The 21,717-nt window shown below is 37.8% G+C and overlaps 1 protein-coding gene across 2 annotated transcripts in view; it reads right to left on the minus strand.

Moving 5' to 3' along the window:
• Positions 1-21,717, minus strand: part of SMCHD1 (structural maintenance of chromosomes flexible hinge domain containing 1) — an 83,523-nt gene that overhangs the window by 51,213 nt on the left and 10,593 nt on the right. Inside the window, exons 2-17 of one of the 2 annotated variants that reach the window (XM_066992828.1) lie at positions 18,599-18,674; positions 17,984-18,145; positions 10,360-10,442; positions 10,116-10,246; positions 8,909-9,023; positions 8,666-8,785; positions 7,179-7,345; positions 5,055-5,148; positions 4,628-4,838; positions 3,732-3,852; positions 3,443-3,626; positions 2,793-2,990; positions 2,544-2,657; positions 1,965-2,071; positions 1,605-1,687; positions 1,321-1,434 (exon numbers count right to left, since the gene is read on the minus strand). In XM_066992828.1, the coding sequence (XP_066848929.1) occupies positions 1,321-1,434; positions 1,605-1,687; positions 1,965-2,071; positions 2,544-2,657; positions 2,793-2,990; positions 3,443-3,626; positions 3,732-3,852; positions 4,628-4,838; positions 5,055-5,148; positions 7,179-7,345; positions 8,666-8,785; positions 8,909-9,023; positions 10,116-10,246; positions 10,360-10,442; positions 17,984-18,145; positions 18,599-18,674 (2,080 nt within the window). The remainder of the gene's footprint in view (positions 1-1,320; positions 1,435-1,604; positions 1,688-1,964; positions 2,072-2,543; positions 2,658-2,792; positions 2,991-3,442; positions 3,627-3,731; positions 3,853-4,627; positions 4,839-5,054; positions 5,149-7,178; positions 7,346-8,665; positions 8,786-8,908; positions 9,024-10,115; positions 10,247-10,359; positions 10,443-17,983; positions 18,146-18,598; positions 18,675-21,717) is intronic. The other variant, XM_066992826.1, reaches the window with a different exon arrangement.

Here is a 21,717-nt window from a genome sequence, read left to right on the forward strand (position 1 = left end):
AATAACATTCTTTTTTTGCTTCAAATTGTTTTGTCTGTCTTTATAAACACTTCTGCTGCATGAAGGCACAGCCTGAAAGAAAGTATAATGAAACTCTGAGGTAATTTTTAGTGACTGGTGCTATAACCTCAGATAGTACAGGAACAATACAGGTAAAAACTCTTGCAATAATAAATTACACTAAAATCTATTTTGAATATAAGTAAACACAGAATGTGACTGCAACAAGACTACATAGAATAGAAAGAAATGCATGAGATGATACAACTTGATCTATTGGTGAATATAAACAATTGTTTCACATCCTGCTTTTTCACCAAATGACATATATAAAGCAACATTTGCCAACTTTTTTTCGGTATATTTCTTTGAACATTTAATTTTGGAAATATTGGGTTAATTCAGTGAGTTCTGATGTTCTTTACTGTAACATAATTTAGAGAAATAATTACTAACATGATTTAATATATGCACATAGTTTAATACATACACTACATATTTTCACCTTTAGTAGTTATCAACACTGAGAAAACAGAACTTCTCAAGTAAGTGCAGTTTTCCTATTGCACTGTCAACTGCCAGCAAGCTAAACTGAAAGACTTTGTATTATGTAAGATGCACACCTTGAAGATGCTCACATTTCTTGTATTGCCCCTTTATAGATTGATCATACAAGGGGCAAATTTATCTATAGGATAAATTTCTTCACTTCTGTGGGAAGTGACGGAAGTCTAACACTTCTGTGCATACTGATATGCAAAAGTGACAATAAAACTAATTGGTTCTTGGAACAGAACCAGTGGGAATACCTGAGCTTTAAAGGAAGGGCGCTATTACATTCTCCTGGTCTGTTCTCAGAGAGGACACAACCCTAAGTTGTTTATGTTTAAAATCTGCAAGCAACTTTCAAGTTAATATTTTTAGGTACCAAACTAGCCCAGTCTCTAGTTTTACGTAACTTGAGTGAATTGTTGTTTTAATTGCAAATTCCTTTAAACCAGAAACTATGCGTACTATGCAGAGAATCTGAAATTCATATGCTCTCCTTTTATGTGACAGAAGAGTTAATAATAATATAGCATTGAGACATTAAATATTTGGCCTTTAGGCAACTGTCATTTCATGAAACGTGGCTTTGGATGCATACTCGAAACGCTGATTGGAAATTGTCCTTGAAATTAAAAGCCTTATGAGTCTACCAAATTCTAATATATGCACAAGCAATTATACACAAGCAAATAGTTTACACTTCATGCATCTTTAAATAAAAAAGACTAATTTTAAAGACTATTTTTTAAATAAAGGCGCTAAAGTACTTACAATGTAAAATAACCTTGAGTTCAACGAGAAGTTTCTTTGAACCTCCATGACTGGTACCTGGGAGTTTTTGCATTGCTTCTCCTTTTTTATTCAAAATTTCTATTCTTAATGCCCCTATATTTAAACAGAAAAATGAAGGACTTTTAAAGTATGCCATTTTTAAGTGATTGGAGATTTCTGTTTTTTGTTGTTGTTGTTTGTTTGTTTGTTGTTTTAAACAAAGGTGAATAGTATCACTTTAAACTACCATTTTCCTTTTGAGTATTCAGAAAAAGAAACTATACCTATTGGTGTACCAGCAAATCTTGTTTCATTTGGTAATAGCTCATCTCCTTCAGGCCATGTTACAGACAATTTGTCAGGAAGTCTAGTGAAAATGAGAGAAAGAACAGTTTTTCTGTGAGTTAAAAAAGAAAAAAGTAATTTATCTTCAGTAGAACATATATGAAGCTCTTTTTCTGAAAAAAGAAAAGGTTCAAAACCATTTGTTCTTGTTTAAGAGTTCCATTTTTTTTCATTTCTGCTCAAACAGTTGACTGCCCTTTCACTGGGAATAAAACTAACCATATTTTTGTGCTCCCTGAAAAAATACTAAAACTCTTAATAGGAACTGCACAAGTAAACCATCACAATTCAGAGCTTACCTTGCCATTTCATCCTCTATGTATTTTTTAACAGCTTTGTCAGACACTGTTCTGTCAAGTTTTGAGATTGGAACAGTTTTTGTTTCAGCATACAATGCCTTAGGTTCCTGGAAAAAAGTTAAGTCAAGTTAAAAACAGCCAGATTATAATGCGTCTGAGAGAAAAACTTCTCTATCTAGGGACCAGACAGGTAGACAAAGACATAATGCAATATGCTAACAAATGCTACCTGGTGACTCATTGACCACTGTGGTAGAATTTGCTGAAATCACAAGGGTTAAAAATGGGCTTGCAATATACTAGTGAGCCCAACTGTGATACTATATATCGTATGGAAATTGAATTAATTTAAATTCATTGATCATTAATAATTATGTTTAATATGAGATTTACATTAAAACTGATTTAAATAAGCAATTTGATTCTTTCTAAGCAATTTGATTTCTTTGCTAAATCCAGAATTGAACGGTTGTTGAAAAAAAAAAAACAAAACAACTTTCAAAGAAGTCTGATCTAGAATTAAGTTTACAGATTCCGTAAGCATATTAGGTATGAGAACTCTTTTTATATTTGTCTTACCAAAGCAATTTGAACCTCTCCTCCAGTGGCAAATATATCTCCATCATGGTCTCCATACAAAAAAAAATTCTCAATGCTTCCATAGAATATTGGAAGAGTCTTAATGGTTTTCACCTGTTAGTTGAAGACAACAGGTAATTTCAATACATTAGTTCTGCATTAAGTGTATTGTATTTGCCTTTTGTACAGTTCGAATGCTGTTATAACATAAACAAAAAAATTCTCAACATCAGTGAGGACCTAACTTACCAGCTGCCCAGTTTTGTACGTTTTCCCATCCCACTCTATTGCAGAATATACTGTCCAAGGGCTCTGCATTCTTTTGGATGGCAAATCAGTACGTGTCGTTATTCCTTTAAAGACCGTGAATTTTATCTGTTTGTCATATTTCTCATGACAGTCTTTGAGCCACAAAGCAAATTCTCTGTCAATTTTCATTCGCTGCTCCTATAACGAGATGACAAAATAAATGCATATTATCAATGTATTACAGAATGCAAACCTGACAATTTGTGAAGTATGAACAATTATAGGAGAAAAGTGATATTGTACTCAAAAAAATGGAATCTTCAGCTTGGAAACAGTACAATATTCCACAACAGTTACACTTCCAGCTAGAGAAAGTGTTTCCCTCAGCACTCATATTCTGTTATGAGGACAGTCTTTCCACAAAAATTGTTAAAGAAAATAAAAGGAAAAAATCTTATTTTTTTGGATTTAAAGAGTCGGCTTTAATACTCACTGAAACTGAGAGAAGCGTCTGCTACAAAGCCTGCAAAAGTGTCCAAGCTCAAAGTTCTTCAGAAGCAGAGAAATAACCAGTGACACGAACAAATGACCCAAAAGTACACATTTCATTTATGCCAGAAAGCAATACGTAATAGATTTAAAATATTCACCTGTCCATTGAAGATTCTTGTGAACAGAGTATTCTTGTCTTTTAACTTCAGTTCTAGGTCCATGAAAGTAAGTTTGTTTGTGCTGACCTGAAACTTATCATTGGTAAACAATGCACCAGAAATTCTGTTGTAGCATTCAATTGGTGCCAATCCTCTCTTCTTTGGAGGAGCACACCAGTCAAAACTTAAACAAAAGAAGACAGACATTAAAATCATCTTCTATACAAAGGACGGTGCTTACGCCGTAGAAGAAGATTGGTCTACATTGTAGAAACTGATTATTACTTACTCTTCCACAGTTGTGTATGGGATTAATCTTCCATTCCAAAAACATTCAAAAATAGGTCTTTTTCCTCTGGCACCCTTTTCCACTATAAAGCAGTCGTAATCCTCATCATCATCATTTAACTCTGGATTAAAAAGAAGACATTCTCTATGAATAAAATTCTTAGAAACCAGTGTAATATCACACAACATAGCATTTAATGATTATCTATGCATAATAGGTTACGCACAGTAGCACCGCACATGATATCAAGTTGGGTATTTACTAGCATTTTTTTGTTTAAGAAATACCAAACAAAGTGTAAGGAAAATTTTAAACAGAGGTTGAATATTTCCAAATTTTAAGTTGAATAAATAATACTTATGTCCCCTCCACCTTAATGCCATATGACGTTCTTCTAATATCATAAAATCTTCTCATTATTAAACTTCATTTATTGTGTTAACGGCATTTCAAGGGGTGATGTTTTCCTTTTTTTTAAAACACTAGCATTTAAACCTGAAAACCCATCAAGACTGCATAAAGCAAGTTTTACATTTAGGGCTTAGTCTACATGTTGTCCTCTGCAGCATTCTGGTGTTATAATGTCTTGAATCAAACTGCTGCTCATTATTTTCTCAAAAATCTAACATCAGGAAACTGAAAATGTTTCAATCAGACTGCATTTTGTAAGAGTTTATAGTCTGATAGCAGAGGGAGTTATGTCAAAGAACAAGTTTACATGAACAAGTTTACAAAATAACCAATATCAGGAGGTGAAGTTCTCTGTTCTGCCACAATCCCATTTAGATGATTATTTACACTTCATGTTTTTTTTCTATTTCATTAAAAGATTTGTAGTGGTAGGATTGTTTATAATATGACTTTGCCACTGATAAGCAGCATAACATTTCACTCACTTGATGGATAACATGGATCATCGGGGTATGTTTCTTTATCATACAGGAAGGGATGGTATCGGATGATGCCTTCCACTATACCTTCTCCTTCAACAAGCGCCTTAAACTCAAAACTATCTGCTGTAGTATTTATATACAACGTCTGCATGTCATCTTTGATCTCTCTAAGATTGACAATCTTTGGTACTTTTCCTTTTTCAAACATTGAAATCTGAAAAACAAACAACAAAAAAAGTTGATCCTCCTTAGACAAAAAAAACTAGAGTAATTAGCATTTCTGGCATTTGTGTTAACAGTTAGCAAAATGCATTAGCTTCTATGCTGCAATGATAAAGTTACTTCTCAAAAACTAAATTACTTATGTATCTTAAAATGCTGCTGTAGTTCAAAATACATAATTCTTACCTATAGATATAAAATTTCTTACCTCAATGTCAATGTTGTTGAAAGGGCTTATCTCTTTTGTTACAGCATTAGTTTCATTCCCTTTTGGTCCATGGATATAATAGTGATAGATATGTCTGTAATATTTTTTAAATGAAAAATACATCTCCAAAAATTGAAATTAGAAAAAATGAACATTATAATTTTCAGTTAAACTCTGCAAACAACAAGTATACCTGGTACAGAATATTTACTAAAGACAGCGAGTTATTCTTTTTTACTTCTTTCAACACTTATTTCCTTCACACACAATCATTCATAGGATCAACTTTTGGATAAAATAATCAAGAACATTACAAATTGGAAAACAATACACAAGTGAAAAAAAATATTATTGTTACATGGCTACAGATCCTTTACATCAAAGCACAAGCTAGTAAAACTGTAGGGTGTTTTGCACTCTAGAGATTAAAATGAACTAGAGCCAAAAAAACCTCCCACATTGTTTCCAATTCTTTATATTGATCATTTGAATAGTAACAGAAGTATTTAACAATCACCAGCCTTACATTATTCAAAAAAAAATGTTACCCTATTTCAATATAGACAAAGTTATGGATATGACCTGCATATTAGAAATACATGTTTTAAAATTTGTAAACGTTATGTACTAATAGTACCTCCATCCATTTCAGAAGCCACGAAGATCTATACTGTCAGATAGGTTAATTCTTTACGTTGAGATATGAAGTTCGAGAAAATTTAGGAGCTTAAATTCTATTTAATTCAACTTTTCAGCAAGCTAGCTAGTTCTTCCAGCTTCCAAAGTTTGAGTCCTTAAACCTCATAGTAGTGGTTTGCAGAAAAATGAGTTTATACAAGCCAATGAGACTGAACGTATAAAAGAACCTAAATCAACCTGCAAGTGTTTATAACCTCTTTGCTTCTGACATCTACCACACTAAATGCACCCCAAGGAGAGATCCCAGGTCAAAATTCCTCATGCTCTCATTGCTCATGACTTTAGAGCAGACTGGTATGTCCTCATTGCAGAGCATTTTGCTTGCACCTCCTCCAGACCTCAAAAAGTGCCCTTGTGGTCTTAAAGCGGAATTGTTTTGGGGATTCATCTTCCCTCCCTCCATTTCAAAGCATCTGAAATAATGAGGGCTGTTCTGTAGTCCAATAGAGCAGAATGAAACTGGTATCATCCTGTGTAGCAAAAGGCACAGCAGGAGGATATGCAGAGATGTTTGAGGGAATAAGGCCAGCTGAAATACTGGTAATGAATTGTATAACACTGTGAAGCAAAATCTGATTAGATTTGCCGTAACAGCTGCAAGGGCATAATTGAGTAAATGGTGCCTGTCTTTCCTCTCAAGTGGGAGCAGTTTTTTCACTTTGGGAGATCTCTAGAATGAAGATACACATGTAAATGCAGCTAATCATCAGAACAGTCCCTAATTGGGTAATGGGGTACCTAAGTTATTTGTCAACGTAGATGTACCCTGAAATTTTCATATGGTTATAAAGGGTTTCAGTCACAGGTTATGTGAACAGCATTTAATATAATATTATCTAATCATCATATTATGTATGACCCATTACTATTACAGTACAGGTAACAAAAAAAATAATAATATATAGATTAGAAACCAAATTCTAGCTTGCCAGTTATTCAAAATTGGACTACACAACGCTAGTAGTGAGTAGTCAATATCATACAGAGTTCTCCCTCTAAGGCTGGGATGAAGCAGTATTTTTCCATATATATATTTAAAAACACTATGAACACAAAGTTAGGTACTAAGGTTAGGAGTACAGCTGTCAAAGTAACAACGTATTAAGTTACTCATAATTAGACTAGTAATTAATAACGTAACACCTCAATAGGTTAATAGTTAGAATGGATAATTATATAATAATTATCAAGTCACACTGATGTTGATGTTTGTAAGTATCTTTCTTTGGATTGGGGACTTTTTCAGTTGTGCTGATTTTAGGAAAAACAGCTAAGACTACATCAACAAAATATATATTATCAACAGTCTTAACAAGAATATTAACAGGAATAAAGCCATTGATGATGTACTAATAGGAAGCAACTCGTAATTCTCTGACTTTGTTAGTAGCCTAGTTTTAAATCAACTATAAAGCACCAACTTACGCCAGCTGCCTTGTCCAAAGGTGAAAGTAGTTTTTCAAGTACTGCATATGATCTAGTTGAACACCTGTAATGACAACTGCCGTGAAACTCTCTTTATCCCTTTCTTCTAATATTAGATTATGAAGAAATCTTTCATCATCACTTGTGATATGTGTAGAGTCAGTTGGCTACAAAAAGAGTAAAATAATAAGAGCAGGAATGTAAACTGAATTACTGAACTCCCATCAGCTTTGAAAGGACTAAAAATCAGAACAGGAACGCAAACACACAACACTATGTATCACAAAGGACTAATGCTCAAAATGAAAGCTTCCATATTCAAAATAAATGAACTGAGAATCCATGATCCAGTTCATTTTCAATGCACTCATCACTGCATTTTAAATGTTTAGAAATTCATTTAATCATGCTTAACGTAGCACTGTGTATAGTACCTATGTCCTCATCTATCAAATGGAACAATCATGTGTCCAAGACATAAGAATTTATAAAGTAAATCACGCCACAAAAACAAAAACAAAACAAAAAAAACCAACATTTTTTGTTTTTGAATGCATAGTCTGCTTTCTAGAACAGAACTCATAGAGGAAGAAACATGCTTTGACTGTGAAACAGAAAATGTGAATCCTCAGTTCCAGCTGAAATATCTAGCAGTCTCACAGAAAAAATGAAGTTGTGATTGTCTTTTCCTGGATGAATGCACCTCACTTTTATATGACAGGTTCCTAAGCTGCATAAAAACACAGTGGTTATTGTAATGCTTTATGCTGGACCAGTGGGTAATTTTTGCATATGCTTCATCCAGAAAAGAAGGTATTTTGAACACAAAGATCGAGATCTTTCTAGAAATCACAAATGACTGATACAGCTTCATGCCTTGTTTTGCAAGAAAGCAGGCAAAAAGGAAACATCACTAAATTGATTAAAGGATGCACCTCTGAGCTAACTGTAGGTAGTGAAATATGTTAGTCAACAGTGTCCTATTAAGGCTTACTTTCCCCAGGGAACCAAAGAGCTCTCCTTAACCAAAAAGATGATTAAACCAGTTTTGGTGCCTTCCATCAAACTCAGATTGCAGTAATCCATTACAATTTCTATTTCTGACCTAACATTCACTTGGTCAACTACATGTACTGCAGATCCTTTTTCAGGACATGCAAGGGAAAAATTCTGACGTTTAATTTCACGTCAGTATTCCAAACTTGCCTGGCTACTTCAATCATTTATACCAACTTCTCAGTCTCAAGTTGTCTATCCATCAACTCCACACTGTTGAGTTGCTCTTCTATAACTACGTGCTTCAGTGTCTACAAGTTTCCCATTACTTCTTTTAACACTACACATTGCAAGTGATGCAGAAGTGAAGACATCCCCAGATAAATACAAAAACATTACACAGGAATTATGTTACAAGAAATACTACAGGAATTCATGTTAGCTTGGGAACGGCTTTCAATTAAAAATGAGAAAGCATTAAGGCTCCTTACCTTTCTGTTTCGAATATATCCACTATATATTGCTTCTTTGTTTTTCTCCTTCTTTTCAAAATCCTCTTTGGAAAGGACAAGTTCATGAACATCCTGAGAATCCGCAGGTTTGCTTATCATCTGTTTATGTGTTAGTATTTAAAATCAAAATGAGAGTTAAAATGAACACAATAAAATAATTTAGTGACATGATGTGACATCTAAAATGTTTTAAAATGAACCCAAGGATCGATATCTACTTACTCTGGCAGATTGTCCAACGAAGAATACTGCTTGTTTGCCTCCAACTCCAAAATATGAGATATCACTATTTAAGCTACGAGGTACTGGCAAAGGGCGAACATATCCTGAATGATCACTGAGAGTAAAAATGGCTTTAATAAGTTTTCTCAAGCCAATTATCATTTAAAGGAAAAAAAAAAAAGGAAAGAAAAAAGAATCTTCTGATCTAACCAGCCTGTATTAAACTCTTCCCTGCAGTCCCTCTCTTCAAATGTTCTTTATTTCATAATTATAATTTCAATTAAAAGTAACGTGCCTAAAATTCCTGATGTACTTTTTTTATTTTAAAAGTATGATGATAGAGTAACTTCTTTCTCTTTAAGTTATCTTATGTCTTCTGTCCCTTCTAGCAAACCAAACTTCATTCAGTGAAACACATCTAACTTTTCTCATAAGAGAAGTTATTTATGATTAAGGCTATGATCACGATCTTCAAAGAATCCTGTCCTAGGGTATTTTTAAGGTATTCTTAAATAAAAAATGACTAAAGCTCAAGAATTGTATGCAATTACTTGTCTGGAATTTTTCTACAGTAGGGTTAAGTGTCACTGTACAGGTTGAAGGGAATGGACTTGGGAATGGACTGAAAACCGTAAAATGTATCATTGCAAGCACCAAGAAACACCATAAACTTCTACTTTCTTCTTTAAAGGCAAAAGACTTTTATTTTGCCTAGCCTTCTTCAACAGATACAGACATCTTCAGTTATAATTTTGCATTACATCGTACACAATTAAGTCAAAAGAAAAACCAGCAGAAACCTAAACTAAAACCCTGTATTCATTATACCCTTGGGGAACCAGTAACACTACAGACGCTGAATGCATTGTTTACTGCACTATTGAAAGGCTTTCAGGTAACAGATGAACATGGCTTAAGAGCTCTGCAGAACGCAGAATGCTCTTAACTGCATGCAGACGAGCTGAAGACAGCTTGGAAAAGGCCATGAGAATAAAAAAAATGTTCTTGCAGTACCATAGCATTAGAAGAATATTTCTGTGTTATGAAACTTTTCTCTTTTCTCCTTACAGAAAATACGTACCTACTGATGTGCAATCATAGAACGACAGGCTTCAGGTAAGCACTGCTGAAGAGCTGTGCCTTAGAATGACATTGTACAAACATTTGTACAACTTGCCTATTGCAAAAACGATTAAAACTTTCTAACCTCTCAAAGTCACCTTGCCTTGTAAACTTTGACAATCTGTACACCGCCCAGTTGTTAAGCTCTTTAGAAGTCATTCCTCTTCCATTATCGATCACAGCAACAGCTGGTTTTCCATTGGAGTCATCAAATAACTGTTTGGGGAAAAAAAAAACAACAACAACAACAAACAAGGAGCACCATAAGATAAAAAATATATTAAAAAAGGAAAACCACACCTGAGAAAAGCAGAATGCTTCTATCTTACCAATTTGATCTGTATGCTTCGAATACCAACATTTCGGGATGTGGCTGATAGAGAATTGTCAATCAACTCGGCAAGGGCAAATGCTAAAGAAATTAAAGAAAAATCACCCTATTAAAATCCTGTTCTTAAAAGACAGCATTTAGAAAACAGACGCACACTTGCAGTAGTTTCTTCTGAGCCATCAGGATAATACATTCCTGTCCTGGGTTTATGTGGCAAGGTGTTGGTAGTGGGGGGAGGGCTGCAGGGGTGGCCTCTGTGAGCAGAGCCCAGCACTGCCCCATGTCAGATCAGAGCCAGCTCCAGCTGGCTCCAAAGGGACCCACTGCTGGACCCACTGCTGGCCAAAGCTGAGACAGTGACTGACACTGGTTGCGCCTCTGCAATAACATACTTTAAAAAAAAATAAAATCAAAATTGCTGTGTAGCAGGTGTGAAAGAGAGGAGTGAGAAAAAACATGAGAGAAGCACCCCTGCAGCCACCAAGGTCACTGAAGAAGGAGGGGAGGAGGTGTTCCAGGTGCTGGAGCAGATTTCTCTACGGCCTGTGAAGAGGACCCTTGTGAAACAGGTTGTCCCCCTTAAGCCAATGCAGAGGGCCGCACTGGAACAGTCATCTCTACACTGCAGCCCATGGAGGACCCCACTCTGCAGAAGGTGGAAGTGTCCACGAGCTGCAGCTTCTTTCAGGGGAGTCCATGCAGGAAACAAGCTCCTGGCTGGAATTACAGCCCATGCTGGAGCAGGCTGCTCCTGGAAGACTTCATCCTGTGGTATGGACCCATGCTGGAAGTGTTCTTGAAGCCTGTGGGCAGGACCCCATGTTGGAGCAGTTCCTGAAGGACTGTAGCCCATGGGAGGGACCCCACAATGGAGGAGGGGCAGAAGTGGAAAAGAAAGTGCTATGAAATGACCACAAACCAAATTCCCCACCCCCTTGCACTGCTTGGGCAGGGAGATGGTAGAAGAGTCAGGAGGGAAGCTGAGTCTGTGAAGAAGGCAGCGTAGGGGGGAAGGTGTTTTTAGTACTCACTATCTTACTCTGCCACTATCCTGGCAATAAAGTTAATCCTCCCGAAATAAAGTCTGTTTTGCCATTAACTGTAATTGGTGATCAATCTCCCTGTCCTCATCTCAACCCACAAGTTTTTCCATCCTATATTCGCCCTCCATCCTGCTGGGGATGAAGAATGAGAGGGGTTTGGCAGGCAAGCAGTGACCAGCTAAGGTAAACACCATAAACACAAATGGACCAGAAATAAACACTGTCAGAACTACCAAAATTACCTAACACCTTGTTTATTAATGACATAGAAAGTGGGGCTGAAGGCACCCTCAACATGTTTGTTGACAAGCTGCATGGTGCGGTTGGTGTGCTGGAGGGAAGGGATGACATCCAGAGGGACAGGCTTGAGAGGTGAGCCCACGTGAACCTCATGAATTTCAACGAGTGCAAGATGCTGTACCTGTGTAGGGGTAATCCCAAACATCAGTACAGGCTCGGGGGTAAATGGATTGAGAGTGGTCACTCAATACATAAAGGGGGCCATAAAACAAAGATGGGGAGAGCCTCTTTACCAGGGTGTGTTGTGATAGGACAAGGAGTAATGGTTCTAAATTACAAGAGGGCAGATTTAGAACAGGCGTAAGGAAGAAATTATTTACTATGAGTAGTTAGATACTGGAACAGGTTGCCCAGAGAAGCTGTGGATATCCACTCCTTGGACAAGTTCAAGGCCAGGTTGGATGGGACCTTGACAAACCTGACCTTGTGGAAAATGTCCCTATCCATGGCGGGGGGGGGGGGGGGGGGGGGGGGGGGGTTGGAACTACATGATATTTAAAGGTCCCTTCCAATTCAAGCCATTCTATGATTCCACAACCAAAGAACAGCGGCCCTTTATCGAGTATGAACATCAACATAATGAACTGGTCAGAGATACCCTTAAGAGAGGTTGTAAATAAGCAGCGTTAGCTGCAGTACCCTTACAGACACTCAAAACTGCTCTTTGCTCTAAGTCAATTTTAGTATGTAATAAACAAAAGCGGACTTAGTTACTGATGTGTTCAAAAGTTATACAATTTGTAGTCTTCATAGCTTTAGGATTGGAGAGCTGTGACACACAGCACCAGAACTTTTGGACCGTTTTTAAAGGCTTTTTTAGTAGCAAGACGAATGATTCACAGCATGAGTTCTCCTCTTTTCCAGGTCACCTATTGCAGAGTACAGATCAGGTAAAGAACTCACTTAAATACATATGAAAAGTTCCTCACAAATGCTTGAAGCTTGCATTCCCTCTTCTAGCAAGAGGCAGGCTGCTTTAGCAATAACATGACAGACAAAAACATAGTAGTAAAGTTTACTGCTATTAAAAGTTGGATTTACTACTAAAGAAACCAACAAACTTCAAAAGGACAATGTTGAGATCCCATATTTAAATAATTTCTGACTCATGAATTAATATGCTTCAGGTATTTGGGCAACAGCATGAAGAGTGAGAAAACAGTACATGTATGTTGGTAATACTGCCAGATGGACCCAATCAAGAACTCAAAATGTTTCTAACACAGCAGGTTGTCAAGAAACTTTGACATCTAGGCCCACAGACATTGACAGGCCTGATCAAATTTTTCCTCTCCTGTGGATTTTCTTCCTTCAATGCTTCTGGAACAAATAGATCTGTCAAAGATGCTACTATATTCTACATTCAAACCATACCATAATGTAATGTTTTTATATGTCAACAGAAGATTTGACATTGATCGCATCTTCTGTTACCCAGAGATTTTCCATCACTGGAGTTATGTACTTTGTTAGCTATATGGTAATGCACTTCAATACTGTCCTTTTGAAGCAGACGGCAGTGGACATGATTTTTCATGTGCTTCATATACTTTCATGAAAAGGTGTACTAAATAATGCAGGCACTGATGCATTCAGTACTGCACGGAAGTGAGCACAATTTTAAGTGATGGAAGTGATGAAGTCTTATCAAGAACAGAAAAGAAACAGCAAAGAAATCAACTGTGCCAGTAAATAACGGAAAATAGAACATATATGTGTATTATCATTTCATAGTAGCATATTGAGGCCTGCCGAGAGAAGGAAAGAGAGGTTTTCCTACCAAGGGAATGATCAGTATTTCACCGGAGAGGAGCAGTAGCTGCAAAATACATGATCACTTATAGCAGATGTGTAGTACTGAATGATTTCATATTCACCAAGAACTTATGAGATTTAACAGTTCCTTCTGTCAAACCAACTGTTTGTTTGATTGCACTGTTGTTAAAGTGAAAATAGAATGAGAGTTGGATTGTTTGCTCATTTGAATCTTGTCAAACTCTGTGACTGCGGAGAATGGAAATGCTTCTAGTTAACCTAACTCTAGCAGTGAGGACAATACTTCTGTGTTTTTTGGAATGTACACATTTATCTAAAAGTACTTTTGTCACATTTTTTTCTATTAGCCTGCACTAATGTCTGTAAACAAACAATAATTCAACACTGACAAAAATCACGACAAAGAAATCTCATTCTACTGATCTTGTTATTTCTCTTGTAATCTATTCACACAGGCAAAACACACAGCTTAAAACAACAAATAACTTCAGAATCCAAAGATGAGAGTGGAAAAACAAACAGAGAACATTTGCCAATAACAGAAAAATCTGATGAGTGAAATTAGCAGAAAAGTCAGATAATCTAAGATAAGATGCTAACCATCTACCTCTGGGCGGCTTCAGTATCCATAACACGAACCTCCCAATACGCCACAGTGCATGTCACTGAAATGTGACACGAGGTAGCAGTATGATTTTGTAATGTTTCATTTCTGAAGAACAAACAAGTCCTGTTCAGCACTAAGATCTATCACCCTGACACAAATATATGGTATCTGCTAGCTTCATATAAGCTAGCATCATCTGCTAGCTTGTATCTGCTTCTTCATACTCTCCAAAGGAACAGTCCCACTGCTGACAACACTTTGCTGTACCTTACAGAATGATAGAATGGCTGAGGTGGGAAGGGACCTCTGGAGGTCATCTGGTCCAGCAGGGCTGCCTAGGGCAGGTTGCCCAGGACTGTTCAGAAGTTCTTGCCTTTGGAAATCATTTTCAGTAGTTGCCCCGGAAGGTTCACACCTGCTAATTGGTTTCTAAGAATTACCTCCTCAAAGCATAAGAACAATTCATTCTAACATGCAGAAAATTAAGTACAGCAACAGCCCAAAACAGATGAATAAGAGACTCCTGAGATCAACTGCTGACAGGAAGTACACAAGAGGCTGAAGAGAGGATGGGCTACCCAGCAGGAATACAGAGCCATTGATCGAGTGGGAAGGGGTAGTGTTTGGAAACCCAAAACATGGACTTGGAACTAGTGAGGGACATGAAAAGCAATGAGAAGGGCTTCTGCAGGTATGTTGCTAGCAAAAGGAAAGCTACAGTAAGTATGGATCTGCTGATCTATATGGCAGGGGGCACAAAGACAACAGACACTGAAAGGGCCGAGGTACTTAATATGCTGTCCTACCCCACCCTCATCCTTTGATCTTCACTTGCAAGGTTTGCCCTGAGTTCTACCAGATCCCTAAACCTACTAGCAGAATGTGTGGGGAAAAAATCATCCCCTCCAATACATGAAGACATGGGGAGCTCACATAAGCCCATGCATCCAAAGGACACTAAGGAAGCTGTCTGATTCCATTGCAAGGCCACTCTGTACTGTCTTTGGTGACTGGGGCAGTTCAGTGGTGACAGCAGAAAAGCAAGTATCTTCTTCATGAAGGGCAAGGAGGATGTAGAGAGCTACAGGTCGGTATCCCTGACCTCAGTCTCCACAAAAGGAACAGGTCCTTGCAGAAGACATTTCCAGGCATGTGAAAAGTGACATGGAAATAGCCAGAGTGGTTTTACCAAAGACAAATCATGCCCAACCAATCTGATTGTCTGCTATAATGAGACGACTGTGTGCGTGGACAACGGAAAAGCAGTGGATGTTATATAGCTTGACTTTAGCACGGTCTCTGATGTGGTGTCTCACAGTAATCTTATAGACAAATTGCTAGACAGATGAACATAATAAGGTGGGTTAAAAATTGGCCAGGCCAACAAACTCAAAATGTTGCAATCAGCAGCATGAAGTTCCAACTGACAGCCAGTTACTAGCGCTGTCCCACAGGAAACAAAAATAGGGTCAGCAACACTTAATGTCTCTGTGCTCTCAGTAAGTTAGTTCACGGCCAAAACCAAATTTGGGAAAGTGGTGAATGTAATGGAAGGCAGGGCTACAATGCAGAAGGACTTTGACAGGAATCTCAAGAAGTTCAACAAAGGCAAATCCAAAGTCCTGCGCTAGGGATACATTAAGCCCATGCAGCAGTACACACTGGGAAGCACACTTGCTCTAAAGCAGCTTTACAGGAAAATCTCAGGATGCTGGTGGGCATCACCTTGAATATCAGTCAACGGTGCACTCCTGTGACTAAGAATGCCAACAGCATGCAGAGTTGTATTAAACAGTGTAGGCCAGCCCATTAAGGGAAGTGATTCTTCCTCTCTATTCAGTACTTGTCAGACTGAATTTCAGGTCTTCTCTGAAAGACACTAAAATACTGAACTGAGTCCAGAAGAGGCCTCCAAATAATCAGAGAACTTGAGCACAGGACGTACAAATAGAGGCTGTGCGAACTGAGATCATTCAGACTTAAAAGAAGGCTAAGGGAGACCTTATTGCTGTCTTTGTGTTAGGAGGGTACAAAGATGAAGCCAAACTCTTCTCAAAGGTGTACAGTGACAGAACAGGAAGCAACAGACAAAAGCTGGAACATGGAAAATTCATTAGACAAAGACGTATATATATATATATTTTATAATCATAGCAATGGGCAAGTTATTAGAACATGCTGCCCAAAAAGGTTATGAATGTCTCTCATGGAAACAGTCAAATCTCCAGTGAGCTTGTCCAGACACCTCATCTAATTAACTCTGCTTTGCGCAGGGGTGATGATACGACCTCTAGAGAACCTTTCTGACTTAAGTTATTCTAGGATACGACAAAACAGTTTCACATCTCCAAGACTTCCCAACCTTTCCTTGAAAAACCCCTGGATGGCTACTGCAGGTAATGATTACCATACATAGATTGTAATTTTCAACATCATCAGTTTCAACCATCAATTCGGTGTCATGAGGAAATGAAGTAGTAGTCTACTTTTACAAAAGCCTTGAGCTTAACCTCAAGGGCAGAAGCATCAAGTTCAGTTTAAGAAGTTATACATAGACAAGAAATGCTCAGGCCAGTTTGTACTGCTGTACCTGGGTTTTATTTTGTTTAAAAAAAGTATAAACAAGAGCCTTAATTAAGTAGAGCAGAATGTACATGCCTAGAAAAAAGAACTTCTGTGATCCATAAATGGCACAGAAAATGTGAACAACAAACAATGCTTTAAGATCTCTCCCCTGGCATACGAAGTAGAGTCTACCAATGAAAAAAATGCTAAATAGTTCAATCTATACAAAAGTACATGACATTTCACATCACATGCAATTAAGCTGGGGGCACAAAACTACAAATTATTATGAATTCTAAAAATTTACATAGTTCAGAAGGTAACTGGACATGCTTATGGAAAAGAAAAATTTACAGGCATGAACTCAAAAGTCCCTAAATTACTTTTTTTGCACCTCTGCCTTTCTGTTCTCATATTACTTTCTCAGGTCTCTGATATTGGTTGCTGGTGGGAACTAAAAAGAACTAGGCAGGCACTGAACCAAAACAGTGTCTTTGGGGGAGCTGGGAGGGGGACCAGCGAATGAATAGCAGAAAGAGAGTGAGGGGGCAAAAATAGAATGTTACTTTAAAAATGCAATTGCTATTTATAGACACTGATGAGATGTTGTTTTTTTTTTTTTTTCTTTTGAAACAAATAGCTGTGGGAATGGTTTAGTGTTTGAGTCTTGATGTTTGCATTTTTCCAGGCAATTTTGAGCCTGCTGTACCTAAGATGTACATACTTAAAAAGCAATCATAACTCCAGATATTTTTTTCAGGGAAATCATGAAAGTACTTTTTTGCAATAAAATAATACAAAATACTAGTTACGCATTTAAAATATGAGCTAGATAAAAATTAAAACATATCTCTCTCTCCCCCTCCTCCCCCCATATTTCAAGTAAATTTTACCAGTGAGAACAAGCATTAAGTTCTGTAGAACAACACACAGAACAGCAGGCAAAAGACCATGGTAGCTCATAGAAAAAGTGGTCATCGGATTCAAACACAAAATCTATTTTAAGTACAACAGACAAAACACTGATAATAAAAATGATGATCTGTCCTAATGACATCTGCAAGATCATCATCAAGACTCAAGTCATTTTATGTCTAAAATACTCAAACTTCTTACAGGTGTATTTGGGAAGGTACTTCTGTAAAAATGGCCATGAAAGAATCCAGACAGAGTCACGTTTAAAAGAACAATTTGTTTAAACACCATAATTAAGTTTCCTTTTACAGCTAAGGAAACTATTTTCCACCAGCTGCAACTACAAGTTACATTGTTTATAACCATTACATTCATATAAACATCATTTATGTAAGATTATTTTGGCAAATACTTACGCAAAGGATTTTGCCCTTCACTGGCATAATATTCATACATTCCACTTTTGACAAGCGTATCATAGTGGGGCAGGAAGTCAATTCGCTCCTTTGTTGCTGTAATTAGCACTTGATCAACTGACTGTAGTAGATATAAAGTAACTCCATCCTGAACAAGATCACCTGCAATAAAGAAGAAATACAAAGTATACCGAAGAGCATTCACTGCACTCATCAACTTCTCAAAAACAGTACATGTTTAGCCTCCGTATTTGCTTAGGCTCTGACTACTCAGCCTCCTGGCACAACACCTAATTTAAAATCTTTCCACATTTCCAAGCCTAATAATGCAATAATAATAATTCTCTGGTAAGAGCTATTAATGAGCAATTTTTCCTATTATTTACAGATTTTGTGATGGAACTACAAAAAAAATATCTTTAATAGTTGTAAACGTACTATCAGTTGTTAAAAACATTTCAGTTTTGTAACAAATCTTGGCAAACTATTACAGAATTTTTATTTCCAGTTAATTGCTGCATGTAATAGAGTAAAAAAAAAAAAAAAAAGCATCATATGATCTTTAGAATCTATATAAGAGACAGCTGTATTTATTTTGCCATCTAAGATACTTACCGAAGTTGTCTTCTGTAATTTCTTTCCTGTTTGTTGTGGTGATAACAAAGTTTTCATCAGAAGGTATGCCAAACGCCTACAAAAGTGGAGGTCATTTAGTTACGATAAGAAACTACTCCATGAAGTGTTCTGATAAATGAAAAAGAACAGTGCTCTTTCTATTCACTTTGCCACAAATTACTAAAAAGCGACCAGATATTTTTCCCAGAAGTAGAAAAAAATAAGTCCAGGACTTAATTTCGTTTGCTTTCTCAACTTAGCTGAAGTGGTTTGCCTTCTTACTTAAAATAATGTTCTAGGGAACAACAGGAGTTTTAAGGAGGAGGAACCATCTTACAGGTAATCACCTCGGAAGCTGAATAACGAGACTAACAGTTCTACCACAGACTGCACAACTTGAACAGTAATGATCTACATGACCCATATTTAATTATGCTTTAAGGCATTAAACCAAACATGCTGAAATACTTGTTTTCCAATTATATCATGCATGAAAAATTAAGACTGCTTTTAGAAAATCTTTATCATTAAAACACTCAGGTATATTCTTTGAAACCTAAATAATTTGCCCCCCTGCTCTTTCCAACTTTTGAATGCTTCTGTAGCTTTGGACTTTTTATCCTGCTTTTCTACATGCCTCTACACGCCCTGATCTCTGCACCCTGGCATCCAACATTAATATCTCTTTCTGAAAATAACATATCAGGTATCCATATTTTTTTACTGCCTTTCCAAATCTTTGAGACTCCAATTCTGGTGAAAGCCAACTCTGGTCATGTTTAATTCCATCAACCTTTTTAAACCTGGTCATGATTCCAACAGGTCCTCTTTTAGCCAGATCTCTCCCTGAAGCTCTTGCATTACATGTAACTACCTGCTCTGATCATTTCCCATATCTATTTCTTTCTATCCCTAGTGCTAAAACTCTCAAAAATATTTTTAAACCACTGTTTAAGGTTTCATCAGAGAAGTCTGCTTCCTATCTTCCAATTACCTTCACCCTGGTTGCTACCATGTTAAAGATACAGTTAGAATCCATTAGCAAAATACCTTAACAACAAATTACCACATTTCTCACTGCACTTGGTACAAATGAAACAAATGGACATGACATGAAGTGATTGATGTTCAGACTCAAAAATGCAATAATTACTCTAGACTCTTAACTGTTATGTAAAAGTCACTTCCACTTAACCTCTCACAGCGCACAGATTTCCATATAGCAAAGCCATGCAGGAAAATAATGCTCAGAACAAGGAAAAGATGGGCAGAGCCCAACGGGTGATGTTCAACATGGCTCAGTGCTGGGTCCTGCACTTTGGCCACAACCACTCCATGCAGCACTACAAGCTTGGGGCAGAGTGCCTCAAAGCTGTGCAGAGGAAAAGGATCTGGGGGTGCTGATTGATGCTCGCCTGAACATGAGCTGGCAGTGTGCCCAGGTGGACAAGAAGGCCAACGGCATCCTGAGCATGCCAACAGCATCAGGAATAGTGTAGCCAGCAGGACCAGGGAGGTGATCGTCCCCCTGTACTCAGCTCTGGTGAGGCCGCACCTCGAGTGCTGTGTTCAGCTTTGGGCCCCTCACTACAAGAAGGACATCGAGGCCCTGGAACGTGTCAGAGAAGGGCTACAAAGCTGGTGAAGGGCCTGGAACACAAGTCCTGTGAGGAGCGGCTGAGGGAACTGGGGCTGGTTAGTCTGGAGAAGAGGAGGCTCAGGGCAGACCTTATTGCTCTCTACACTACCTGAAAGGAAGGTGTGGGGAGCTGGGGGTCAGCCTCCTCACACAGATAACTAGTGACAGGACCACAAGGAATGGCCTCAAGTTGTGCCAGGGGAGGTTCAGGATGGAAATGAAGAAAAATTTCTCCTCAGAAAGAGCAGTCAGGCATTGGAATGGGTTGCTCAGGGAGGTGGTGGGGTCACCGTCCCTGGGGGTGTTCAAGGAAAGGTTGGACCTGGTGCGTAGGGACGTGGTCTAGTGGGTGACATTGGTGGTAGGGGGATGGTTGGACCAGATGATCTTGGAATTCTTTTCCAACATTAACGATTCTAAGATTCTATGAAACAAGTAATTAAAAATACGGATACTATAAAATTAACATCCTACCGTGCTCTTGGAGGTTAACAGTGAATAACTGGAGAGTTTTGAATCTGAGAGCACAGACAAGCATATTTTCCTTTCAGGTATAACAACAGCTTCCCTGTTTTCTCTACCGCCCCAAAACTTCTGCTTTCAAAACGTTGTGAAGAGCCCAATATTTATTTGAAGCATAAGAAAGCAGGATGAGGTAGTCCGTGCACCAGACACGAGCCTGCTGTCTGAGTAGGGGCAGCTCTCTCCTTTCTGTGCTCTCACTCACTGCATGAGCGGATCTCAGTGAAGCTGATGTAACCACAGGCTCGTAGGCAGCTCTACACCTGCATTTCCTGGGTGTGCCCGGCGTTACTCCATGTACTGGCAGCAGCTCCTTTCTGTGTAACTCTGGTTGTCATTTGGAGGTAAGTTACTATGCAGGTTCACAGACCAAGTTCAGTGGTCTTAACTGCAGATAACCTGTTGTTTTGACTCACGTAGCAATTTAAGAAGCTTTGTAAGCTATGGCCAACTTATCGAAGTTCTGTTTGAAAGCTTCACTTGCTTTCTCCTTCCCTCCACGTGATAATCTCAGTTATCCCTATCTCTGCCCAGGGTGCTGGTAGTGGTGAGGGAGCTCTTTGGGTGTCCCATTATGTGGATGCAGCCTCCAGGAGGACGAGCTGGTCATCCCTGGAAAAAAGATTGACCTTCTGGGTAATTTACTTCAACAGCTGATTCTGTCAAATGGTGCTCTGTCAAATGTTTTGTCTTTCAGTAAGACTCCAGCATGTAAGAGAGATTATATCTTTTGACGACTCACTATCAAGTTCAGATTTCACTGCTAAGCCCTTTTCAGCCTGGCATTATGTCTTTTTTCAAATAAGCACAAAGGATGCACCTAATTCTTGACTTCAGAAGATTCATAATATGACAACCTAACACACACTCAGATTATAAATTTGGTTATTCTTCTACAAATTTTCCATACGCACAATCATTATCTAGCTTGTTGTCAAAAGTATTTATGCTTTTTTTT

This window comes from Anser cygnoides, chromosome 2 (assembly GCF_040182565.1).
Source record: "Anser cygnoides isolate HZ-2024a breed goose chromosome 2, Taihu_goose_T2T_genome, whole genome shotgun sequence".
NCBI lineage: Eukaryota > Metazoa > Chordata > Aves > Anseriformes > Anatidae > Anser > Anser cygnoides.